This window comes from Apodemus sylvaticus, chromosome 16 (genome assembly GCF_947179515.1).
Source record: "Apodemus sylvaticus chromosome 16, mApoSyl1.1, whole genome shotgun sequence".
Lineage (NCBI taxonomy): Eukaryota > Metazoa > Chordata > Mammalia > Rodentia > Muridae > Apodemus > Apodemus sylvaticus.
Genome location: NC_067487.1, coordinates 68830247 through 68854367, shown reverse-complemented (window position 1 = coordinate 68854367; position 24121 = coordinate 68830247). Strand labels below are relative to the sequence as shown.

At 43.1% G+C, this 24121-nt stretch overlaps 1 protein-coding gene across 2 annotated transcripts in view; it reads right to left on the bottom strand.

Annotated features, from left to right (window-relative positions):
- Positions 1-24121, bottom strand: part of Msh3 (mutS homolog 3) — a 170584-nt gene that overhangs the window by 142039 nt on the left and 4424 nt on the right. For both annotated transcript variants that reach the window (XM_052159436.1, XM_052159437.1), the window contains exons 4-8: positions 21671-21859; positions 20219-20335; positions 19670-19787; positions 17753-17895; positions 14380-14546 (exon numbers count right to left, since the gene is read on the bottom strand). In XM_052159436.1, the coding sequence (XP_052015396.1) occupies positions 14380-14546; positions 17753-17895; positions 19670-19787; positions 20219-20335; positions 21671-21859 (734 nt within the window). The remainder of the gene's footprint in view (positions 1-14379; positions 14547-17752; positions 17896-19669; positions 19788-20218; positions 20336-21670; positions 21860-24121) is intronic.

Below are 24121 nucleotides of genomic sequence, written 5' to 3'. Positions count from 1 at the left end.
TAAGAAACTGAGATAGCCATCCCTAGCAAGTCCTCAGGCCCCACGGTGCAACGGAGAGCACACAGGCAGCCTGTACCTCACTCTCGCTGTGGTGATGAGTCCCTCCTACTGAATGGCACAGAGACTACGTGAGAAACCGGAACTCATGCCACTCATCAGAGGCTGCAGAGGGAACATCTGTATGTATCTCCACCTGGAAGGAATGGCGCAGCACAGCCCACCTCGCTAAATCAGAAAGCTCCCAAGACAGTCTTAATAAGACCCAGATTCTCACGTCACAGCAGGGAAAAGCACACATTACTACCAAGAAACAAGAAGATCACAAACCCAATTAAAAAAAAAAATCAATAGACCAAAAGCAGGACAGCAGCAATGTCAGAATCTCTGACAGCGCCAAGGCCATATTATGGAACACAGCAGAGGTGGCTATGCACCAGAACATGGGACATAAAATAGACAGTCTGAGAAGGAGGGGGCCTGGTTGGCAGGGAGGAGGGCTCAGCGGGGGAGTGAGTGGGAAGACAGAAATGAAGTGACCATGATCACAGCGCACTGTATATATGTATGAAATGGACACAAACAGAAAAATTGGTGGGTTTTTTTTTTTTTTAATGTTTTAAGAGCCAACAAGACAGGTCAACAGGCAAAGGCACTTGCTGCCAAGCCTGATGACCTGAGTTCATCCCCTCAGTGCACATCATAGTTCTTCTGACCTTCACGTGTGCCTACACAGACACACACACACAAAATTAATAACTAATGTTTACCAGTAATTATACATAGGCTTGAAACAAATAAAAAGATGAAAGGCCAAGGTAAAAAAAGAAATAAAAAGATGAAAGGCCAAGGTAAAAAAAGAAATCTCTCCACAGAAATTAAAGCTATAACAAGAACCCAAACAAAAAATTCAGGAATGAAAAAATCAATACTGCAACTAGAAAGCTTGGTGCTCGGCTGCCAGAGGAGTGAGGGAACTATCGGTGAGGTGGAGACGATGGATAGGACTGAGGAAACACCAGTTACCTACTGCTGCTATCAGAGTCTGGGAAGAAGACAGAAAGCAGAGCAATAGTAACAGTGAGAAAACACGATGCAACCTGGACAAGAGCAGGAGCTGGAGAGAAACACAGCAGTGCTGTGACCACAGAGCTCATGACGAGGTGCTGGCACGGCTCACTGCATGAGACACTTGTGCTCTTGAAGAGGACCTGGATTCCGTTTCCTGCACTCACACGATGGTTCGCAACCAGTAACTCCAGGTCCACAGGATCCTACACCTTCTGACTACCGCGGGCACCAGACATGCAGACATGCATATATACACATGCAGGCAAAACACTGATACACACAAAATAAAATAAATATTTAAAAATAGAAAAAAATGTTGAAAAGAACTGATTCTTTATGATAAAGTACAGCAATGCTGAGCTGAAAAAGAACCTGGTTTTACTCTGGATAACATGGATAATGAAGAAGACATATGAAAAATTGCTACCTCCCTCTTGATTTTGCTATGGTTGTAAAACTGGTATTGTCAGAAAGGGATAAGGGGGAGCTACTGAGGAAAAGCAGTATCTGACAGCCCCAGCCAAGCAGGAAACGTCACTTCCAGCACAGCATCTTCCTTCATAGCAAACAAGTGCCTGTTACTTCTGCATATATGCCTGTCTATGTTCCCAACTCTTGACTTTATTATTACAAAAATGGCTGGAGAGATGGCTCAGCGGTTAAGAGCACTGACTGCTCTTCCGAAGGTCCTGAGTACAAATCCCAGCAACCACATGGTGGCTCACAACCATCCGTGATGAGATCTGATGCCCTCTTCTGGTGTGTCTGAAGACAGCTGCAGTGTTCTTACATATAATAATAAATAAATCTTTATAAAAAAAAATGGCACACAGCACTAAGTTTTAGGTTTAGATATTTAAGCCATATATTATAAAATAATATAAATCAAATTGAGAAGTTTAACAGTTTAACAAAATCATTTTCCTTTTTTAAAAGGTATTTTTTCACTTAAAAAACAAATGTATTCTCTGTAGATTTTTTTAATTGCTATTTAAATTGTAGAAGAACAAATTCTGACACAAAGCATAACAGCTCTAACAGGACTCAGCAAGCTGACTTGAGAAACATCATAACTAAGCCCCACCCTCCCGGATGGGCACCCCTCTGCCCTGGCACCGAGCATCTGACAGGAGCACTGGACCAGGTCCTCTGCACCCACAGCTGATGCCTCAGTCAGTATGGCCTGAGGATGACTTTCTCCCCATCTCTGTACTGCTCAGCCTCACACCCACATGACCACAGCCCACCCCCTATTCACACATGACCACAGCCCACCCCCTACTCACACATGACCACAGCCCACCCCCTACTCACACATGACCACAGCCCACCCCCTACTCACACATGACCACAGCCCACCCCCTACTCACACATGACCACAGCCCACCCCCTACTCACACATGACCATAGCCCACCCCCTACTCACACATGACCACAGCCCACCCCCTACTCACACATGACCACAGCCCACCCCCTATTCACACATGACCACAGCCCACCCCCTACTCACACTCCCATGACCACAGCCCACCCCCTACTCACACATGACCACAGCCCACCCCCTACTCACACTCCCATGACCACAGCCCACCCCCTACTCACACATGACCACAGCCCACCCCCTACTCAAACTCCCATGACCATAGCCCACCCCCTACTCACACATGACCACAGTCCACCCCCTACTCACACTCCCATGACCACAGCCCACCCCCTACTCACATTCACATGACCACAGTCCACCTCCTACTCACACTCACATGACCACAGCCCACCCCCTACTCACACTCCCATGACCACAGTCCACCTCCTACTCACACTCCCATGGACACAGCCCACCCCCTACTCACACTCCCATGGACACAGCCCACCCCCTACTCACACTCACATGACCACACCCCACCCCCTACTCACTCTCCCATGACCACAGCCCACCCCCTACTCACACTCCCATGACCACAGCCCACCCCCTACTCACACTCCCATGACCACAGTCCACCCCCTACTCACACTCCCATGACCACAGCCTACCCCCTACTCACACTCACATGGACACAGCCCACCCCCTACTCACACTCACATGAACACAGTCCACCCCTACTCACACTCCCATGACCACAGCCCACCCCCTACTCACACTCACATGACTACAGCCCACCCCCTACTCACACTCCCATGACCACAGTCCACCCCCTACTCACACTCACATGGACACAGCCCACCCCCTACTCACACTCACATGACCACAGCCCACCCCCTACTCACACTCACATGGACACAGCCCACCCCCTACTCACACTCCCATGACCACAGTCCACCCCCTACTCACACTCACATGGACACAGCCCACCCCCTACTCACACTCCCATGACCACAGTCCACCCCCTACTCACACTCACATGGACACAGCCCACCCCCTACTCACACTCACATGACCACAGTCCACCCCCTACTCACACTCCCATGACCACAGCCCACCCCCTACTCACACTCACATGACCACAGTCCACCTCCTACTCACACTCACATGACCACAGTCCACCCCCTACTCATACTCACATGACCACAGTCCACCCCCTACTCACACTCACATGAACACAGTCCACCCCTACTCACACTCACATGAACACAGCCCACCCCCTACTCACACTCACATGACCACAGTCCACCCCCTACTCATACTCACATGACCACAGTCCACCCCCTACTCACACTCACATGAACACAGTCCACCCCTACTCACACTCACATGACCACAGCCCACCCCCTACTCACACTCCCATGACCACAGCCCACCCCCTACTCACACTCCCATGACCACAGCCCACCCCCTACTCACACTCCCATGACCACAGCCCACCCCCTACTCACACTCACATGGACACAGCCCACCCCCTACTCACACTCACATGACTACAGTCCACCCCCTACTCACACTCCCATGACCACAGCCCACCCCCTACTCACACTCCCATGACCACAGCCCACCCCCTATTCACACTCCCATGACCACAGCCCACCTCCTACTCACACTCACATGGACACAGCCCAACTCCTACTTGCCCTGGCCTTACAGGACTTTCTTCCCCTACTCTCAACTACTGACTCCCCAGGCTCTCGCTCTAGTCTGTGTTCTGTCCATGTAGATCACTCTTTTTGTTTTCACTTGAAAATGCAAGTGTCTCTCCTGGCAGCAAGCTCACCTCTTCTCTCCCATGGCCAGAAGTCTCACTGACTCTCCTCCGTGAAGATATATGCTCCTTCCCTGCGTTTCTTAGTTAAAGCCCTGTGATTTTTTCCTCACCTTCCAGGAAGAGCATTTCCTGTGACTGCAAGTCTCTCGCTGTGTGTCGAGACTGAATCACTTCATTTTACACACTAGGCACTTCCCTCCTGACGTCCATCCAGTCAAGTCTTCCATCCTGCAAGTGTCCCCATACACCCCACCTCTCCACAGCCTGTCATGGCTGTGCTCATGCCCAGGGTACACCCAGCTCTGTGAACTCAGACGTGCGCAGTGCCTGCGACAGTCACCATGCTCGCCTCAAGACTCAAGTGTGAGAGCTAGTAACATTAGTAACAATTATGACTAAGTTAATGTACCATTTTCATACCTTTTGATTATAAACTATGTCCTATAAACATAAAGCAACCTCACAACCACTGCGATTTGTTTCTCTCTATACATCTTGACAACCAACAGATAATGGAATAGGATGCCTGGTCTCGTCTGACAAACACCTTCTGTACAAAGACAGACACCTGAGGAAAGCAGTTTGCCGCTATTCAGGAGTGTTTGACTCAGCTGACGATCGATCATCTCTGCCTGGTAGCTTTAAATCTAAAAATGACACAATACAAAATCATCTAGCTTGAAAAATAAATGGGAAGGACTTCATATTCTTAAAAAACAAAAATCTTAACTCATAAAATATAAAATCCTTTGGAGACCTCTTGTGGTTAAAGTCAGGAATAAAAAGTTACATTTTTTTAAAAACTTTTTAAAACGACATTAGAATCTTCTATAATTCTAGGTAATTTTTGCATCTTCATACAGAGTAGTCACATATAATGTCTTCACTATTAGTAAAATACCCACCTGTACATGACAAAAACTAGAGCTTTTACCTTCCTACAGAAAAAGACAGGTGAACAGAATCTGAGAGATAGGAAACTACATGTCAGCACTGACAAAGTCACACTAAAACTTTCTTATCTAAAAATGTAACATTGCACTGCTGCCTGGAAGCCAGCTGGGAACACAAGTCTGGAGACTATTCTCCATGAGCTCTGTGGGCATTAAAGCCAAGCAGCTGATTCTAATAAGAAAGATTTAGGTAGGAACTCACCTCCTGCAGTGAAATAAAAAAGTAAATTTAAAACTGAGCATTACAAATAAAATTTAAAAAAGAATTTAGTAGAAATAAAACATAGGTGACACTACAAAGTGCTCTCAAGATGGGAAAAGATCTTTTGAATTATAAAAATAGTAGGATATCAGCGGGCCCCAGCGGGAGCCTTCAGGTGTCTGCTTCGGGATCTGAACAGCCTGGGCAATAGCACCCTGTCTCCAGGCAGTGCAGGAGGTAAGCTGTGTACCAGAGGCCACCTGGGAAGGCGCAGCTTGCACTGGTGAGTCCAGCACTGACAAGACCAACTAACACCAGTGAGAACTAGATGGCAAAAGGCAAACGCAGGAACGTAACTAACAGAAATCAAGGCAATATGGCAACATCTGAACCCAATTCTCCTCTACCAGCATGTCCTGGATACCCCAGCACACCAGTAAAACAAGATTTGGATTTAAAATCACTGGTCATGATGCTGGTACAGGAACACATGAAGGACATACTTAAAGAAATTCAGGAGAAAATGGATCAAAAGTTAGAAGCCCTTGCAAGGGAAACACAAAAATCATTGAAAGAAATCCAGGAGAATACAAAAGGCAATAAGGAGGAAACGCAAAAAACACTTAAAGAAATACAGGAGAACTTTGGCTGAGGTCATGAAAGAGGAAACACAAAAATCTCTTAAAGAATTACAGGAAAGCACAAACAAGCAAGTGAAGGAGCTAAGCAAAACCATCCAGGATCTAAAATCAGAAGTAGAAACAACTAAGAAAACTCAAAGGGAGACAACATTGGAGATAGAAAGCCTTGGGAAGAAATCAGGGGACAGAGATGCAAATATCAACAACAGAATACAAGAGATAGAAGAAAGAATCTCAGATGCTGAAGATTCCATAGAAACCATGGACTCAACAGTTAAAGAAAATGCAAAATGCAAAAAGCTTGTAACCCAAAATATCCAGGAAATCCAGGACACAATGAGAAGACCTAACCTAAGGATTATAGGCATAGATGAGAGTGAAGATTTACAACTTAAAGGGCCAGCAAATATCTTCAATAAAATTATGGAAGAAAACTTCCCTAACCTAAAGAGAGAGATGCCCATGAATATACAAGAAGCCTACAGAACTCCAAACAGACTGGACCAGAACAGAAATACTTCCCGTCACATAATAATCAAAACACCAAATGTTCTAAACAAAGAAAGAATATTAAAGGCAGTAAGAGAAAAAGGCAAGTAACATATAAAGGAAGACCTATCAGAATCACAGCAGACTTTTCACCTGAGACTATGAAGGCTAGAAGGTCCTGGGCAGATCTCATGCAGACTCTAAGAGAACACAAATGCCAGCCAAAACTACTATATCCAGCAAAACTCTCAATCACCATAGATGGAGAAACTAAGATATTTCATGACAAAACCAAGTTTACCCAATATCTATCCACAAACCCAGCCCTACAAAGGATAATAGGAGGAAAACATCAATACAAGGAGGGAAACTTAACCCTGGAAAAAGCAAGATAGTAACCTTTCATCAAACCCAAAAGAAGTTAAGCAATCAAATTTAAAAAATAAGGTCAAAAATGATAGGAAGTAACAATCACTATTCCTTAATATCTCTTAACATCAATGGACTTAATGCCCCAATAAAAAGACACAGACTCTGACTGGATACGTAAACAGGACCCTACATTTTGCTGCTTACAGGAAACACACCTCAGGGTCAAAGACAAACACTACCTTAGAGTAAAAGGCTGGAAGACAATTTTACAAGCAAATGGTCTCAGGAAACAAGCTGGAGTAGCCATTTTAATATCAGATAAAATTGACTTTCAACCCAAAGTCATCAAAAGAGACTCTGAGGGACACTTCTTGCTGGTCAAAGGAAAAATACAACAAGAACTCTCAATCCTGAACATCTATGCTCCAAATGCAAGGGCACCCTCTTTCGTAAAAGAAACTTTATTAAAACTCAAAGCACACATTGGACCTAACACAATAATTGTGGGTGACTTCAACACTGCACTTTCCTCAATGGACCGATCATGAAAACAGAAACTAAACAGGGACACAATGAAACTAATTGAAACTTTGGACCAATTAGATTTAACAGATATATATAGAACATTCTATCCTAAAGCAAAAGAATATACCTTTTTCTCAGCACCTCATGGTACCTTCTCCAAAATCGACCATATAATCGGTCACAAGACAGACCTCAACAAATATAAGAAGATCGAACTAATCCCATGCCTCCTATCAGATCACTATGGAGTAAAAGTGGACTTCAATAGCAACAAAAACAACAGAAAACCCACATACACGTGGAAACTGAACAATATGCTACTCAATGATACCTTGGTGAAGGAAGAAATAAAGAAAGAAATTAAAGACGTTTTAGAACACAATGAAAATGAAGACACAACATACCCAAATCTATGGGACACAATGAAAGCAGTGCTGAGAGGAAAACTCATAGCCCTGAGTGCCTCCAAAAAGAAAATGGAGAGAGCATACATTACCAGCTTAATGACACACCTGAAAGCCCTGGAAGAAAAAGAAGCTATTTCACCCAGGAGGAGTAGAAGACAAGAAATCATCAAACTCAGGGCCGAAATCATCAAACTCAGGGCCGAAATCAATCAAGTAGAAACAAAGAGAACCATACAAAGAATCAACAAAACCAGGAGCTGGTTCTTTGAGAAAGTCAACAAGATAGGTAAACCCTTAGCCAGACTGACCAAAGGGCACAGAGAAAGTATCCAAATTAACAAACTTAGAAATGAAAAGGGAGATATAACAACAGAAATTGAGGAAACCCAAAAAAAAATCATCAGATCCTACGAGAGCCTGTACTCAACACAACTGGAGAATCTGGAGGAAATGGACAATTTCCTTGACAGATACCAAATACCAAGATTAAATCAGGACCAACTAGACCATCTAAACAGTCCCATAATGCCTAAAGAAATAGGAGTCATAGAAAGTCTTCCAACCAAAAAAATCACAAGACCAGATGGTTTCAGTGCAGAATTCTATCAGACCTTCAAAGAAGAGTTAACACCAATACTCTTCAAACTATTCCACAAAATAGAAACAGAAGGAACACTACCCAATTCCTTCTACGAAGCCACAATTACGCTGATACCAAAACCACACAAAGATCCAACAAAGAAAGAGAACTTCAGACCAATTTCCCTTATGAACATCAATGCAAAAATACTCAATAAAATTCTTGCCAACCGAATCCAAGAACACATCAAAATGATCATCCACCATGATCAAGTAGGCTTTATCCCGGGAATGCAGGGTTGGTTCAATATACGGAAATCCATCAATGCAATCCACTACATAAACAAACTCAAAGAAAAAAACCACATGGTCATTTCATTGGATGCTGAAAAGCATTTGACAAAATTCAGCATCCTTTCATGCTTAAAGTCTTGGAGAGAACAGGAATTCAAGGCCCATACCTAAACATAGTAAAAGCAATATACAGCAAACCGGTAGCCAGCATCAAACTAAATGGAAAGAAACTTGAAGCAATCCCACTGAAATCAGGGACCAGACAAGGCTGCCCCCTTTCTCCTTATCTTTTCAATATTGTACTTGAGGTACTAGCTCGGGCAATTCGACAACATAAGGAGGTCAAAGGGATACAAATTGGAAAGGAAGAAGTCAAACTATCATTATTTGCAGACGACATGATAGTCTACCTAAGTGACCCAAAAAACTCCACTAGAGAGCTCCTACAGCTGATAAACAACTTCAGCAAAGTGGCAGGTTATAAAATCAACTCAAGCAAATCAGTGGCCTTCCTATACTCAAAGGATAAGCAGGCTGAGAAAGAAATTAGGGAAATGACCCCCTTCACAATAGCCACAAACAGTATAAAGTATCTTGGGGTGACTCTTACCAAACATGTGAAAGATCTGTATGACAAGAACTTCAAGACTCTGAAGAAGGAAATGGAAGAAGACCTCAAAAAATGGGAAAACCTCCCATGCTCATGGATCGGTAGAATCAATATAGTTAAAATGGCCATTTTGCCAAAAGCAATATACAGATTCAATGCAATACCCATCAAAATCCCAACTCAATTCTTCACAGAGTTAGAAAGAGCAATTATCAAATTCATCTGGAACAACAAAAAACCCAGGATAGCTAAAACTATTCTCAGCAACAAAAGAAAGTCTGGGGGAATCAGTATCCCTGACCTCAAGCAATACTACAGAGCAATAGTGTTAAAAACTGCATGGTATTGGTACAGTGACAGGCAGGAGGATCAATGGAATAGGACTGAAGATCCAGAAATGAACCCACACACCTATGGCCACTTGATCCTCGACAAAGAGGCTGAAAACATCCAATGGAAAAAAGATAGCCTTTTCAACAAATGGTGCTGGTTCAACTGGAGGTCAGCATGCAGAAGAATGCGAATTGTTCCATCCTTGTCTCCTTGTACTAAGCTCAAATCCAAATGGATCAAGGACCTCCACACAAAGCCAGACACTCTGAAGCTAATAGAAAAGAAACTGGGGAAAACCCTTGAGGACATTGGTACAGGGAGAAAGTTTCTGAATAGAACACCAATAGCGTATGCTCTAAGAGCAAGAATTGACAAATGGGACCTCATAAAATTACAAAGTTTCTGTAAGGCAAAGGACACCATCAAGAGGACAAATCGGCAACCAACACATTGGGAAAAGATCTTCACCAATCCTACATCAGACAGAGGGCTAATATCCAATATATATAAAGAACTCAAGAAGTTAGACTCCAGAAAATCAAACAACCCTATTAAAAAATGGGGTACAGAGTTAAGCAAAGAATTCTCACCTGAAGAACTTCGGATGGCGGAGAAGCATCTTAAAAAATGCTCAACTTCATTAGTCATTAGGGAAATGCAAATCAAAACAACCCTGAGATTTCATCTTACACCAGTCAGAATGGCTAAGATTAAAAATTCAGGAGACAGCAGGTGTTGGAGAGGGTGTGGAGAAAGAGGAACACTCCTCCACTGCTGGTGGAGTTGCAAATTGGTACAACCACTCTGGAAATCAGTCTGGCGGTTCCTCCGAAAACTGGGCACCTCACCTCCAGAAGATCCTGCTATACCACTCCTGGGCATATACCCAGAGGATTCCCCACCATGTAATAAGGATACATGCTCTACCATGTTCATAGCAGCCCTATTTATAATTGCCAGATGCTGGAAAGAACCCAGGTATCCCTCAACAGAAGAGTGGATGCAAAAAATGTGGTATATCTACACAATGGAGTACTATTCAGCCATTAGAAACAATGAATTCATGAAATTCTTAGGCAAATGGATGGAGCTAGAGAACATCATACTAAGTGAGGTAACCCAGACTCAAAAGGTGAATCATGGTATGCACTCACTAATAAGTGGATATTAACCTAGAAAACTGGAATACCCAAAACATAATCCACACATCAAATGAGGTACAAGAAGAAAGGAGGAGTGGCCCCTTGTTCTGGAAAGACTCAGTGAAGTAGTATTCGGCAAAACCAGAACGGGGAAGTGGGAAGGGGTGGGTGGGAGGACAGGGGAAGAGAAGGGGGCTTACGGGACTTTCGGGGAGTGGGGGACTAGAAAAGGGGAAATCATTTGAAATGTAAATAAAAAATGATATCGAATAAAAAAAAAAAGAAAGAAAATAAAGTATTAGAAGGTAAGGCTGGAAGATTGCCTCAAAAAAAAAAAAAATAGGATATTACCAAAAGCACGGGAACTTAATTGGTCCATATACTCTACTAAAAACAAGTAGAAATAGCAAATCAAAGTATGTTATTTAAAATGTGTTTACTTTCCTGCAAGGTCCTTGCCAAGTCCCCAGCTTACCCGTCTCTAGGGCCAGGGGGCTCCCAAGGGTGCACACACAACAGTCAGGGGTCAGCATCAGCAGCAGGGCCTCTCTGAGGAGGCCTGAGAGCTTCCATCCCCTGCCCCACACTAAGATGCCGGGATTCACCACTACGTGTGGGTGCTCACGAGCTGAACTCTGACCCAACGCTTGCACAGGGATCATTTAACCCACTGACCCATCTGTGCAAAGAGAAGAATAAGAAGGCACAATGTACTCGAGCAGACGTCCCCAGAGACGCTAAGGGAGGCGGGTGTGGTGCAGCTATAACCCCAGCATCTGGGAGGAGGAGGCAGGAGGTCCCGGCAACCCTCAGATACAGGGAGCTGGGGGCCGGCCTGGACCATATGACAGCTTGGATTTAAAAAGAAAACAATATAGACATGTATCTTGAACCAAACCCTGCCCACCCAAAAAAGCAGTAAGTAGGGAGAGACAATAGTAAAGAGGAAATGGCTACATTTTTGTGGTGGTTTAAATGAGGTCTCAGCCTCCAGCACTGGAATACTTGGCCCCCAGTTGGTGGCACTGTTTGGAACGGTGTGTCATGGCGGCGGGCTCTGACATTAAAAGGCCTTGAGTTCAGTTCGCTGCTCTATGCTTTATGGTTCAAGTTGTGAGCCTCAGCTTCCTGCTCCTGCCGTCAAGGACGCTAACCCCTAAAACCATAAGCCCAAGCAGATCCTTCTTTCTATAAAGTACTTGGACACGGTACTTATAGCCACACAAGAGGAGCTAAGGGCAATTATGTCACCCTGTTGTGAGTTTTCTTAGCCAGGCCCTATCCCAAAAGTTTTATGCATATTATCTTTACAACTCATCTTTACAGTGAGACTCTTATTTCCTGTATTTTATACAACAAGGACACAGGAAGACAAGACAGGTGAATTAATTACTCAAAGTCACTAAGGCAAAGAGGCAGATCTCCAGTCCAACCTATGACCTTGTGACGTCTGAAAATCTACCACCTTGTTCTCTATAGACATATAAATTAGCTACATCTCTAGGAAGCGACGTATGTTTAACTCTCGACTCTTCACGAGCAAAAGGTACAAAAAGAAAACTGACGAAGAATGGGGACTTACCTATGGTCAGTAAACGGGAGCAGAGTTATAAACCTGGAATGCTAGCTGAGGAATACAGAAAAATGGCCTCAAGTCGATAACTGCCTAAGTCCCAGTTGGCCAGCCAAGACATCTCCAGCATGCCAATCCAGGCTTCTGAGCCTCAGCTGATGAGGGAACAGGAAGGTCCCATTGGGTAAAGCTCCTTGCCAAACAAATTCCATCCTGGCACTGTCGGCTGCTGCACAGGGTTTTGGCTTTTTTTTTTTTTTTAATTTTTTGATTTTTAAAAAAAATAAGTAAAAAACAGAAATCTAACATAATGATTAAAATGGCCAAATTCCACATTAATCTAAATTAATCAAATATATACTTGGTTATGAAGGAAAATAAACAAAACTAAAGGCACGAAACATGGTAAATGTTCTTACATTTGAGAGCCTCTTTTACGGGTATCTGAGAACTTACTCAATTTTAAACTCTCCAGCATCAGCGCCCCTCATAATGGACCATTTGACCTTTAACTGGCCAAATTTGAACACGGAAGGAACTAAGAACAAAATAAGGGCGTTTCTATTTTCTCACAATTTTCAAGCTATAATAGAAATAACAAAGATCATTCAAACAATCACTGTAAATGTTCCAAAGAGTTCATGAAGCCCCTGGGCCAGTATTACCAATCTATCAAGCAACCATAACTTTTACAAATGTTTCTAACTTCTGACTTAGAAATTCAGGAAAGAATTAAGAATGCACACAAATGCTTCTGCAGATGCTACCACACAATCTGAGCAACCAAACAGTAAACACAACCAAACACAGCAGACGCATCACAGTCCACCGGTACAACAAATGTCATACGCATCATGATTTGGAAGTGCTGACTGAAATATTAGCAGACAAATGGTAGTCACTAAACTTTGCTTCCAAATAAGCAACCCAGAGAGAGAAGGGTGTGGCTGAATGACACTGGCTCTGGCTGGGGCTCTGGCTGGGGCTGTCATCACTGGTGGATGGACTGTTGGTGTCTCACTACACCACTCCCTTCACCTCTTCTGAAATGTCTACATTCATGTGTCTGAAATTTCCCATGAGAAAATAGATAGGGAATTTTTAAGCTAAATACTGGTATAAAGCTATATTTGCTACATGAACATAAGTTTATAAGTAAAAAAAATAATACATATAAAGAAGTAAAATACTAAAGTGCAGTTATTTCTGTAGTTTTGGAACAGGATTTATTTTATCTTTCTTTTTGTAACTCATAATTCTTCTAAGTAAATTAGTGTTATCATCAGAAAAGCAAACTGTAAAATCCAGGCCTTCCTTTAAATTAGTGGCTTGTCACCAGTTCCTTCATGTAGATGGCACTCGGGCCCACCCACTCTCCCTGCCCCTCCGGCCACTCTTCCAGAGGCCCCTGCCTGTAGTGCTAACACCGCATGCCCTGAGGATCCAGCAAGGCATGGACAGCCTCACACAAGCGTCTTCTCCTCTGCTTGCTTCAAAATAAGTGTTGTGATAGAAGGCCTCGTAAATAAAACTCCTCGGCCCCGCCCATCCATACTGAAGAGAGAGAGACTCGCAGCACAGAAATTATATATTTAAAGAAGTAAGTTCTAAATTACCTACAGAAAATATACATAAATCTTCAAACAATATAATTAGGTAATATGATACATCCCTTTAAAATGACTGTCAGCTATAGTCCTATGCAATTCTTTCCCTTTAAAAACTCCATTATTGGAGCCAAGGCAGTGGTGCTCACCTTTAATCCCAGAACTTGGGAGGCAAAACAGATGAATCTCTCTGAGTTCGAGGCCAGCCTAGTCTACAAAGCCAGTGCCAGGACAGCCAGAACTACACAGAGAAACCCTGGCTTGGAAAAAAACAAAAACAAAACAAAACAAAAACCCACCATTATTGGGATATAATTACCATAAGTAATTTCTATAAGAACAAGTATTGGCTTGGGAAGTCACTGCAGTGTGAGAACGGTCAATCCTCACCTGACAGCGGTGGCTCTTTGGATGAGCATCTCCGTTGGCTCAGACAGGTCGGAGGGGAGCAGCAGTTCCACAGGCTGCAGGCTTGATATGCGAGTCTCCAGCTCCAGTCTGGAAGCAGAGTCCTGGAAGCAGTCGAACACAACCTCGCCGGTTGCCGGCTGCACTCCCTGGACGCGACAGTAAATATTATAGCACGGAACACAGAGCGCAGCCCAGCTGCACCGACGCGTCACAAGTATGGTCCTACTTAATGACATGCTCCCCGAAATGTGCTCAGCTTCTAAAGTGAAAAGCCATCTGCCCTTCAAGACTCTTCTGTAAGTTAGACTCACAGGGATCTAAAAGGGGCTGAGGGCTGGTGAGAGGACTCAACAGGTAAAAAGGTCTTGCCACTGAGCCCGAAGACCACAGTATTCACATGGTAGAAGGGGAGAATCTACTCCCAATGTAGTCCTCTGACCTCCACACATTCACCATGCACACACTTAATTAGTTAATTAATTAATGCAATAGGCTTAAGTGGGAGTTTCATGAGACACGCTGAGTACAGGGTGGGACCTGGTGGCCCTGGCTGAGTGCTAAGTCGCCAAGCACTCCTGGACATCAGCCTCCTCTCCTACACATGGAAACACATCATCAACTTCTCTCCTGAGGCTGCTTCAGGGATTAAATCAGACGAGTATGTGAAGGCTCTGACAGCTTCGCCCTGTCCAGAGAGCAAGTTACCAGGACAAAGTGCTAGTGACCACACCTGATCTCATATAAGCAGCACAGTCTAGTTCTTGCATAGCAGAAATCAAACATAACACAATAAATGAAAGCCATCTAGTCTCCAGTAAAACAGCCAAGACAACTTAAACCATGACCTGTCACCCCAGCGTGGCAGGGGCCAAGGTTTGGAAGAGTTGAAGAGCTTAGTGAAGTCTGCCCAGGAGGCACTCTCTCCCACTGACACCTCAGAGATGAATAGGTAGGGACAGCTTGCACTAATGGCAAGTGTCACAAATCTTTGCACTGTTAATGCAGTCGACTAAGTGACAGTCACTGCCAACAAAAGCCAGGCATCATGTAGGAAAGGAGAAAAAGCCAGCAGTGTTTACATCAGCAGTCCCTCCCAGGGACACACTCAGGAGAGCCTGGGTATATGCATGAGATGCCAAACATGCCTACAGAAGCATTCTTTACAGAGGCAAAAATTACCAAGACCCTATGTGTGCAGCAACAGAGGAATGAGTACATGTGGGTTATAAGGTTAAAAAGAGCACTGTAATCAAAGATCTAAAGCATGTAAATAAAAGTCACACTCAGGCCAGCAACATGCCCCAGCAGACACAGGGGCCTGCTGCCAACCTGGTGACCTGTTTCATCCTCACAGGGTAGAAAGAACGGATTCTCACGAAGTGTCCTCTACCTCTGCAAGCATGGCAATGGTACATGTGTGCCCCGCCCCCATATTGTGCCCATCATATAAATAAACAGAAAAACATCTTTTTAATTTATATATAAAACAGGGAACAAAACTGAAAACACTTTAATAGTAGGCTTCCTTTGTACATAAAGTTGGAGGTGGTCTAACCAGAATTAAAAGAAAAGTCCTCAAAACCTGGATGACAGTTACTGGAGAAGCCAGGCCCCGGACACCTTGAGGGTTCTGCATAGTACTGGTTACTGACCTGAGAGAGTGTCTCACACTGCTCTGGTAAATTTCTACTCATTTTTTCCATTTGAATATTTTACGAGTTCTTTCAATCCTTCACTTGTAGCCACAAAATGGCCTCAATTCCAGCCCAGAGAAATCCTCCAGTGGCCACACTGTGGCATGGCTTACATAGCTTACCTATGTAAGCTGATGTCCCAATCCACAAATCAAGCATATTTCTATAAGTTATTTACAGGGATTCAGATGACAGGGTTAAAAGTCAGCCAAATTCTCTGTTGCTTTAATCAAAGAACTAGTCTAATGGTGATATCTGCAAGAGGCAAGTGACTAGGAAACCCACAGTTTAACAATGGCCCAAAATGAAGGCGCAGGCACACTTAGCCTCTCTCAACAGTGAGGCCAGTCAGCACCCAGCAGACGCTCAGGGAGTGACTGGCAAATAAAAGGTGCTCACCCCAGAGAGAGAAACACCCAGGGAGACCAGCGCTGTGGGTAAGGAGAAATGGCCCCCTTCAGACACTGACGAGGAACTGGAGCGCATTCCTAGTCACCTTGTGCAAATCTGGAAGACTCCAGAGCTCACGTGGCAAGTGCAGCCTTGGCCTAGAGCTCAGGACGCCGTGAGCCAGAAAAGAGACTGCTGAAGTGAACGACGGAGCCCGAACCACTGAGGTCAATGACTACTGCTCCATCTGCTCATATCCCTGCTCAGCCGCTACAGTCAGCCGTGGCGGTGGCAGGACGCAGAGTAGGGCCTGTGTGCTCTCACGCGCTACCAACTCTGTTCTTCAGGCTGAGCTCCAGGTAAATATAAAACAGCATGGTACATATGCTAAAGCTGATAAGCAAATAACCTTACTGTTTGTAGATGGGACCAACTGTCTATGATTAGATAAAAAAGTGCCTCTCATGGAGGAGAAAATTCATTTGAGCCTCCCCAACTCCCACAGTCTTGCTAACTCCCTGAGAGAAGGGCTCACTGGCTAAGCAAATGTCAGGTTAGCACAGTTACGCGGTATGAATAATGTATTAAAAGGTACACTGAAGACACTGAATCTTTAGGAATGTTTGTTAATGCTGGTCACTGACTGTAGATATTGAAAAAGCACAAAGAGTGGTTATAAGGAAGTGTAATACTCCTGAGGGCCACAGTCTTAGACCTGAAAGTAGATAAATTTGCTCATGAGTGGGCAGAATGCAAAATTAGTACTGCTATAGCTCCTGAATCATATTTATCAGAGGACGGAGTGGGCATATTTCTGGTATTAATTTAATATACTTTCTTGCACTGGCCACTTAATTATCTCCCTTAACCCGCCATCCCTCAGAATCTAATTAGGACAGTCCCGTCATCACTCCCATTAGATCGCATGCCAAAGAGGACATCTCTGCTCGCCATGTGCACACTGGGTGCAGCATTTGACTGTGCTATCAGGTCCCTGTCCCCAAGCACCCATCCCTGCCACCATTATCAACTGGTAACAACGGCATAAAGTCTGAAACAATCTGGATCATTCACCAGCACAGAGGGCCAAGTAAGTAATCAGAAAAGAAATTGGAACTAATTACTTGACGGGTACTGTTCTGAGGGAAATGTTTTCCTAGTAAAGTCCCTGGGAGCACTTCTGAATCCTGATCGCGTACCCGCTCACGACAACACAAGGGAGGAACCACGAACACCCATCATTCACTCCTCGCCTTCAGAGGACTTACCACGATACCAACGGAAACGCTCCCCTTCTTGTCTTTAACGTTTTCCTTTTCTTCGTAGATACACAGAAGATAGTTGGTAGACGTATCTGTCATTACCTCATCAATATTTACAGAATCATCCAGCCTGATGAGAGGATTCACATGTAGGAATGATTAAAGAAAATCACATGCGTCATTCCCACTAAGTGACAAGGGTTGATTTCTCATGCAGCATTCATTCTTCTAAGTGGCATTCTTCATAGTGGCATGTCATCCCTTCCCTGAACTGTAACAGGTACAAGGACAGGCAACTATTATCTTCTCAATTCCAAAGGGGCTAGAGGTGCGCCTACAACCGTGTGGGAGCCCAAACATGAAGCCATTTTGCTGAGTCGATGGTGGTGCTTGATCCCTTAACAACACCCCAGCAATGCTACAAAGCTAAGGGCATACACTGAAATAGCATAAATGGATCCCCGTCTCCAAGGTGCCTAAAACTCTAAAGCATCAAGAGAACTGTAACATATTAAATAGAAACATACATTTATATCTGTATGTATGCTCAGACATGGAAAAATATGAATCCCATTAACCAAAATTCTCAAGGATAAAAGCTTATTCTGGACAAAGTCACCCTGTTTTCTCCAGGAAGTCTCACTGGGGAAGCCAACCACTCCTAAGTGTAGGCCCCAGGCCAACAGAAGACAAACGCGACTACATCTGTGGCCTTTTATTTCTTTAATATTTCAGTCCTTTGAGTATATAAGCTATAGAGCTTCCAGCTGCTTTTGTGGGTTCCTGTGTGTGCGACTGGTGTGTGTCTCAGCATCTGTATGTGTCACTGGTGCTTCTTCTTTGGCTTTTTTTGTTGTTTAGTTTTATCCTAGTCCGATTTTTTTTTGTCTTTGCTTTATCATTAATAGTTAATTTTATTATCATTTATTAGATGCCTGTTTCCTTTTAAAAGAGACAAAAAAATACATGGATTTGAAATCTATTTTTACTAAAAGAAAAAATTTAAAAAGAGAGACTTGACTTAGTACTAGTAAATCTTTTTAATGCACCTTGCTCTTATCTTCTAAATAACTATTTCACTTGTTAAAATAATGCGTCAGGTATGGTGCCCAGGCAAGGATAATCCCAACTACCAAAAAGGCTGAAGAAGGAATTCAAGGCCAGCCTGGAGTACACAGTGAGTCTCTACCTCAAGACGAAAAATTAAGAATATCATTATGAAACTACTTTGCGCTGGAGAGATGGCTCAGCAGTTAAGAGCACTGACTGCTCTTCCAGAGGTCCTGAGTTCAAGTCCCAGTAACCACATGGTGGCTCACAACCACCTGCAATGGGATCTGATGCCCTCTTCTGGGGTGTCTGAAGAAAGCAATGGTGTTCTCATATACATAAAATGAAATTACTTTGCTTCAACTAACATAAAGAATGTATGAGCGATCATAAACTTTGGGACAATCACTGAGCACACTGAAGCCTGCAAGACAAAAAAATTTCAAGCAGCTACCCATTTCAGTAATTTGTTTCTGAAGTCAGTTAATGAAGGTGGTCTCACATTTATTTGTGTCTTAACTTTGTCTCTGAAGTTGGTTTCACATAAAGTCAGTAAGTTACTTTCAGGTCTCATGTTACCAAGACTCTGAGGAGCTAGCAAAGCCCTGGAAAGCTAACACTCCCCACAAAGGGTCTGTTTCATTGTTCTCATTTCTTTTTCTTGCTGTTAAAGTACAATGAATTCTACTCTCACTGTGACAATGGACACATACCCACCCTCCCCTGGTGACACCCACTGTGGTAGAGTGAACGGACCCCTCAGCAAACATATTCTCATTAGAGAAAAGGAAAAACTGTTCAGTTAAATTTGTCATTTTAAAGCAAACCCCCCCTACAACAAGAAAGAGGAAACTTCCTATCCTAAAAGGATATCTTCTCCAATAAGTGTGGATTTCGTATAAAGAGCGGTCAATTTCCGGGAGAAGACGGAACTTTTATTGTCTCCGATGGCCTTTAATGCTGCAGTTTCAGTTTGCTTCACAACTCCCACCTTCAACAAAAATAAGAAACACTTACTACCAAATCCATTGTTTTTTTTAAAAAAGTTTCAAACTGTTAAAATGTTCTTTGTGAAGCACTGAATGAAAATAAGGAAAACACCCTCGATGTCCAGATGTAGAGCAGAAAGCTCCCCAAGCAACTGGCACGTAGATGAAGAAACACGCTGTAGGGGCAGGCATGGCAGGACACTCCTTCGTACCCAGTGCTTGGAGGACTGTGAGTGAGTGTGAGGTAAAAGAAAAACTCAAAAAAAAAAAAAAAAATGAAATACAGACACAATGCTAATAACTAGAGCACATATTAATTTCCCATAATTCCAAGTTCTAGGGCCAATGAAAGCCTTTCTCCCAGTTCATAAGACATGCTTTCACTCTCTAGAAGAGAGAAATTCCATTCCCACAAATCAAAGCCAGAGCTAACCTTGTATCCTTTGGCCACAAGTCGGCGGACATGCACGAACAGTCTGTGGGTAGGTATGCTTGCAGTCATAAAATTGTGGTCTAAGTGGCAATAAATATTGAGTTCCCGGGCAGCAATCTAAAAAGTGTAGATAAAAGGAATATCAATAATGTCTATTCAAGACTCCCTGTCCCAAGTCTGTCCACTCTTTAACAGTGCATCATGTTGCATACATGAAGGCTCTGGCACTTCTCTAAATACATAGTCATCAATAAAATGTTTAAAGGGCATGCCTGTGTAAAACATATGGTTTCATCTACTCTGGGCACCTCCAACAGGGTGACCTCAGAGCCAACATCTGAATCTCTAAATCCCAAAACCACAACTGCTTTTGTTCAATGTCCTCATAAAACACAAATGTTTCCAAAGCCTTAAAATGTCCAGCCTTCTCTACAGGAAGAACCTGAGAGTGTAAAGGAACAAGACATTGTTTTGCAAATGGACCCGTTAAATACCTGACAAGTAGAAGCCACTCCTGAGCATCTGGGGCAGTGTGTCCATTTATACAGAGGAAACACACCTCCTGACACTACAGAGCATCTTCTCTGAGCTAGGGTCACATTGCTATGATGAAATACTACTGACCAAGGAGTAAAAAGTTAATTTGCCTTTCACTTCCATAGCTCAATCCATCACTCAGGAAGTCAGGGCAGAAACTCACCCAGGGCAGCAATCTGGAGGCAAGGAAGCCTCCACTGAGACGTGCTGTTCACTCGCTTGCTCGTTTTGGCTTTCCTTGGCCTGCTTTCTTATAGACTCAGGGCCACCTGAGCTGGGCCCTCCCCATTAATTACAAAATTAATTACAAAACATTTGGGAGGTGGCATTCAAGATAGGGTTTCTCTGTGTAGCCCTAGCCTGAAACTCACTCTGTAGACCAAACTCAAATATTTGCCTGCCTCTGCCTCCTGACTACTGGGACTAAAGGTATGTGCTACTACTGCCCAGCTAATCATTTCTTAATTAAATTAATTAATAAAATGTCTTATAAGCCTGACACAGACTGATCTTCTGGAGGCACTTTCTTGACTATACTCCCTCCTCTCCGATAACTCTAGTTTGTGTCAAGTTGACATACAGTGAGCCAGCAAACACACATACACACACACACACACACACACACACACACAGAGTATACATATACATTCAGGTTAAATAAATAAAACATTTTAAAAATATTTTAAGACAGAAAATAAGATATACTAAAAGAGTCTATGGCTAGATAAGAAAAAAAGTCAGTTAGTGTTTGAAAAAACAACTTGTGAGTACACCTAGTAGAATACACCTTTAATCTCAGAAGTCGGGGGTGGAGAGTCTGATGTAGCAAGATCAGGAGTTCAAAGAGAGTCTAGGCAGCATAGCATGACCATGTGAGAAAAAGAAAAAGAAAAGAAAAGAAAAAAAATCACTTACTTCGGCATCTTCCCCAAAGAATCTGTACTTGTACCCACATTCCACGCACAGAACTGCGTCTTTGTGCTCCTGCTTCATGTCTATGTACTGCAGCTCTAATGGTGTATATACACTCTTGGATCGCTTGTTAAAAGGTTTACAATCAGAAGTATGCTGGAAAATCTCAGAGCAGGGTCCAAATTGACTGTCCTAGAAACCAAAAGATTGATACAGTTTAGAAAGCATCAACTGAATTGCTGAGTTCTCAGAGAAAAGGCACGCTTGGCGAAAAGCTAACACTTGGTGATTCCACGGGAAGGTTTCTAAAGGCATTCTGAGGCCAAGTTATCTATAGGTCTAAAAACGTTTTCAAAATCAAATCTAAAACACAGAAAGAGCAGCGGGGGAAGGGATACAAGTGAGAACGACATGATAGCAAGATGAAAATGAAAACAATTATTCTGTTTGCTAACTTTAAAAATTAAATAAAAGTAGAAAGCCAAAATAAACTCTATAAATAAGTATATTGAAAGTCTAAATAGTTTAATGCTCTATATTCTTTACATTTTTTATTTCACAAGTCAGTTAATATCTTAGTATTTATTCCCAGGAGTGTTGGGCAGACTAGAGCAGAAGGCATATATCCAGGGCACTTGGAGGAAACACGCTGATAAAGGCAGGAGCTGTCCCAAGAGACTCACGTCATCCCAACAGTCAAGCTTCTATGTGGTCCCCTCTCCCTGTAACCGGGAAGAAGGCCAGCCTTGACTATGGTGGCGCCACCCCAGGTGATAAAAAAACAGAGGGACAGAGCTGAACACTGCAGGGAAGACTGCAGATGTGTGGCCAGCGTCTCCCGCCCTGCACCCGCCTTCCCTCTGAAGGAGCAGACCCTCAAGCCTTGAGCTAAAATGAAGCTGTCAGACAGTTTATCTCAGCAAAAGAAAGGCCGTTCCTCCACAGAGCCTCCAAAGGAAGGAGTGCGGACTCACCGCAAGACAAATGTGGATGAGTGAATCAGCCTAAGAAAACAATTATCTTTAATTTTTATGAGATTTTTCCCTTTTGTTTTTATGGTTTTACATAAATCCAAGGATGCTATATAATATAAAATTTAATTCCCACTCACAAAAGTCCATTTTCTAGAAAAAGTACTCATTTATGGAATAAGATAAACATCCCCCCCAAAAAAATTATCTGTGTGATACTAACAAATTGATATTAAACAATTTTTAAAACTACGAAGACAAATATTTCTCAGACATATTATGCTCTCTTTTATCTCCCTAGAGCCAGCACAGGGAACTCAACTGTGAATTCACAAAGCCTGCCAAGAGCCATGGTGCCGCTGGCTCTGCAGTGCCCCACAACTTAGTAGCTGTTAACCACTCATCTGCATCCCATCACCCCAAATAGCTCATCAGTCCAGCAGCTATGATGCCGACATCTCTACCCCAGCACTTAGAAGACAGAGGCTGAGAGGTCCCTGTTAGTTCAAGGGTAGCCAGGGTTGTATGTGAGACCCTGTCTCAAAGAAAATACAACAGCGAAGGCCTATTGCCTGTAATGGCATCCACTTGGTTCCCTGGCTTCCCAGGAAATGCCTGTCTGTTCCTTCTAGTTCCCAACATCGTTGAGAATCGATGAACAGCTGGTCATTGGCTGTAGGGAACCGGTGTAATGTGGCCCGTGAGAATCCGAGTTTAATCAGCAGACTTTGTAACTTCCATACACTAGTCATGCCACCTCAACTGCCCCTGAGTATTAAAAGATGAAAAACAAAACATTTTCAGTTTCTATATGACAAGTAAGTCAGCCATCCCCCCCCCCCCCCAGCTGAGAGTTCATAGATCCTGGATTTGTGGAACTTTCAAAAATACTGGCTAACAGTTAATTGTCCTGAACACTTTTCTAAGAAAAATACAATAGAATTTCAATGTCCAAAGAAAGCAAATATGTGTGTGTGTGTGTGTGTGTGTGTGTGTGTGTGTGTGTGCAGCTTTGTGTGAGTAACCAAATCTCTAATTCAGTGGTATCAATCATATCTACATATCAAAATAAAATCTTTTTTTTAAATGTCCATTCCCAACAAGCATGGTGACACATACCATTAATACCAGAACTCCAGGAGGCAGAAATAGGCAGACCTCTGTGAGTTCGAGACCAGCCTGCTCTACAAAGGGAGTTCCAGGACAGCCAGGACTGTTATACAGACAAACCTTGTCTCAAAACACAAAAATAAATAAATGACTAAGTAAACAAATGAATGAATATGTCTACTCCCAATACTCAATGAAAACCAACTAAATATGAAGAAAAGTTCTGAATACTAGTTTAGTGCTTTTTTTCAAAAGTTCTGCAAATTATTCTGATTTAAAGCTAACAATGAGAACCAAGTACTTCTGTGAATGGATTTCAGTGGTGGAGCAAGAGGTAAATTCCCTATTTTCGTAATAACAAAAACATTAGTAA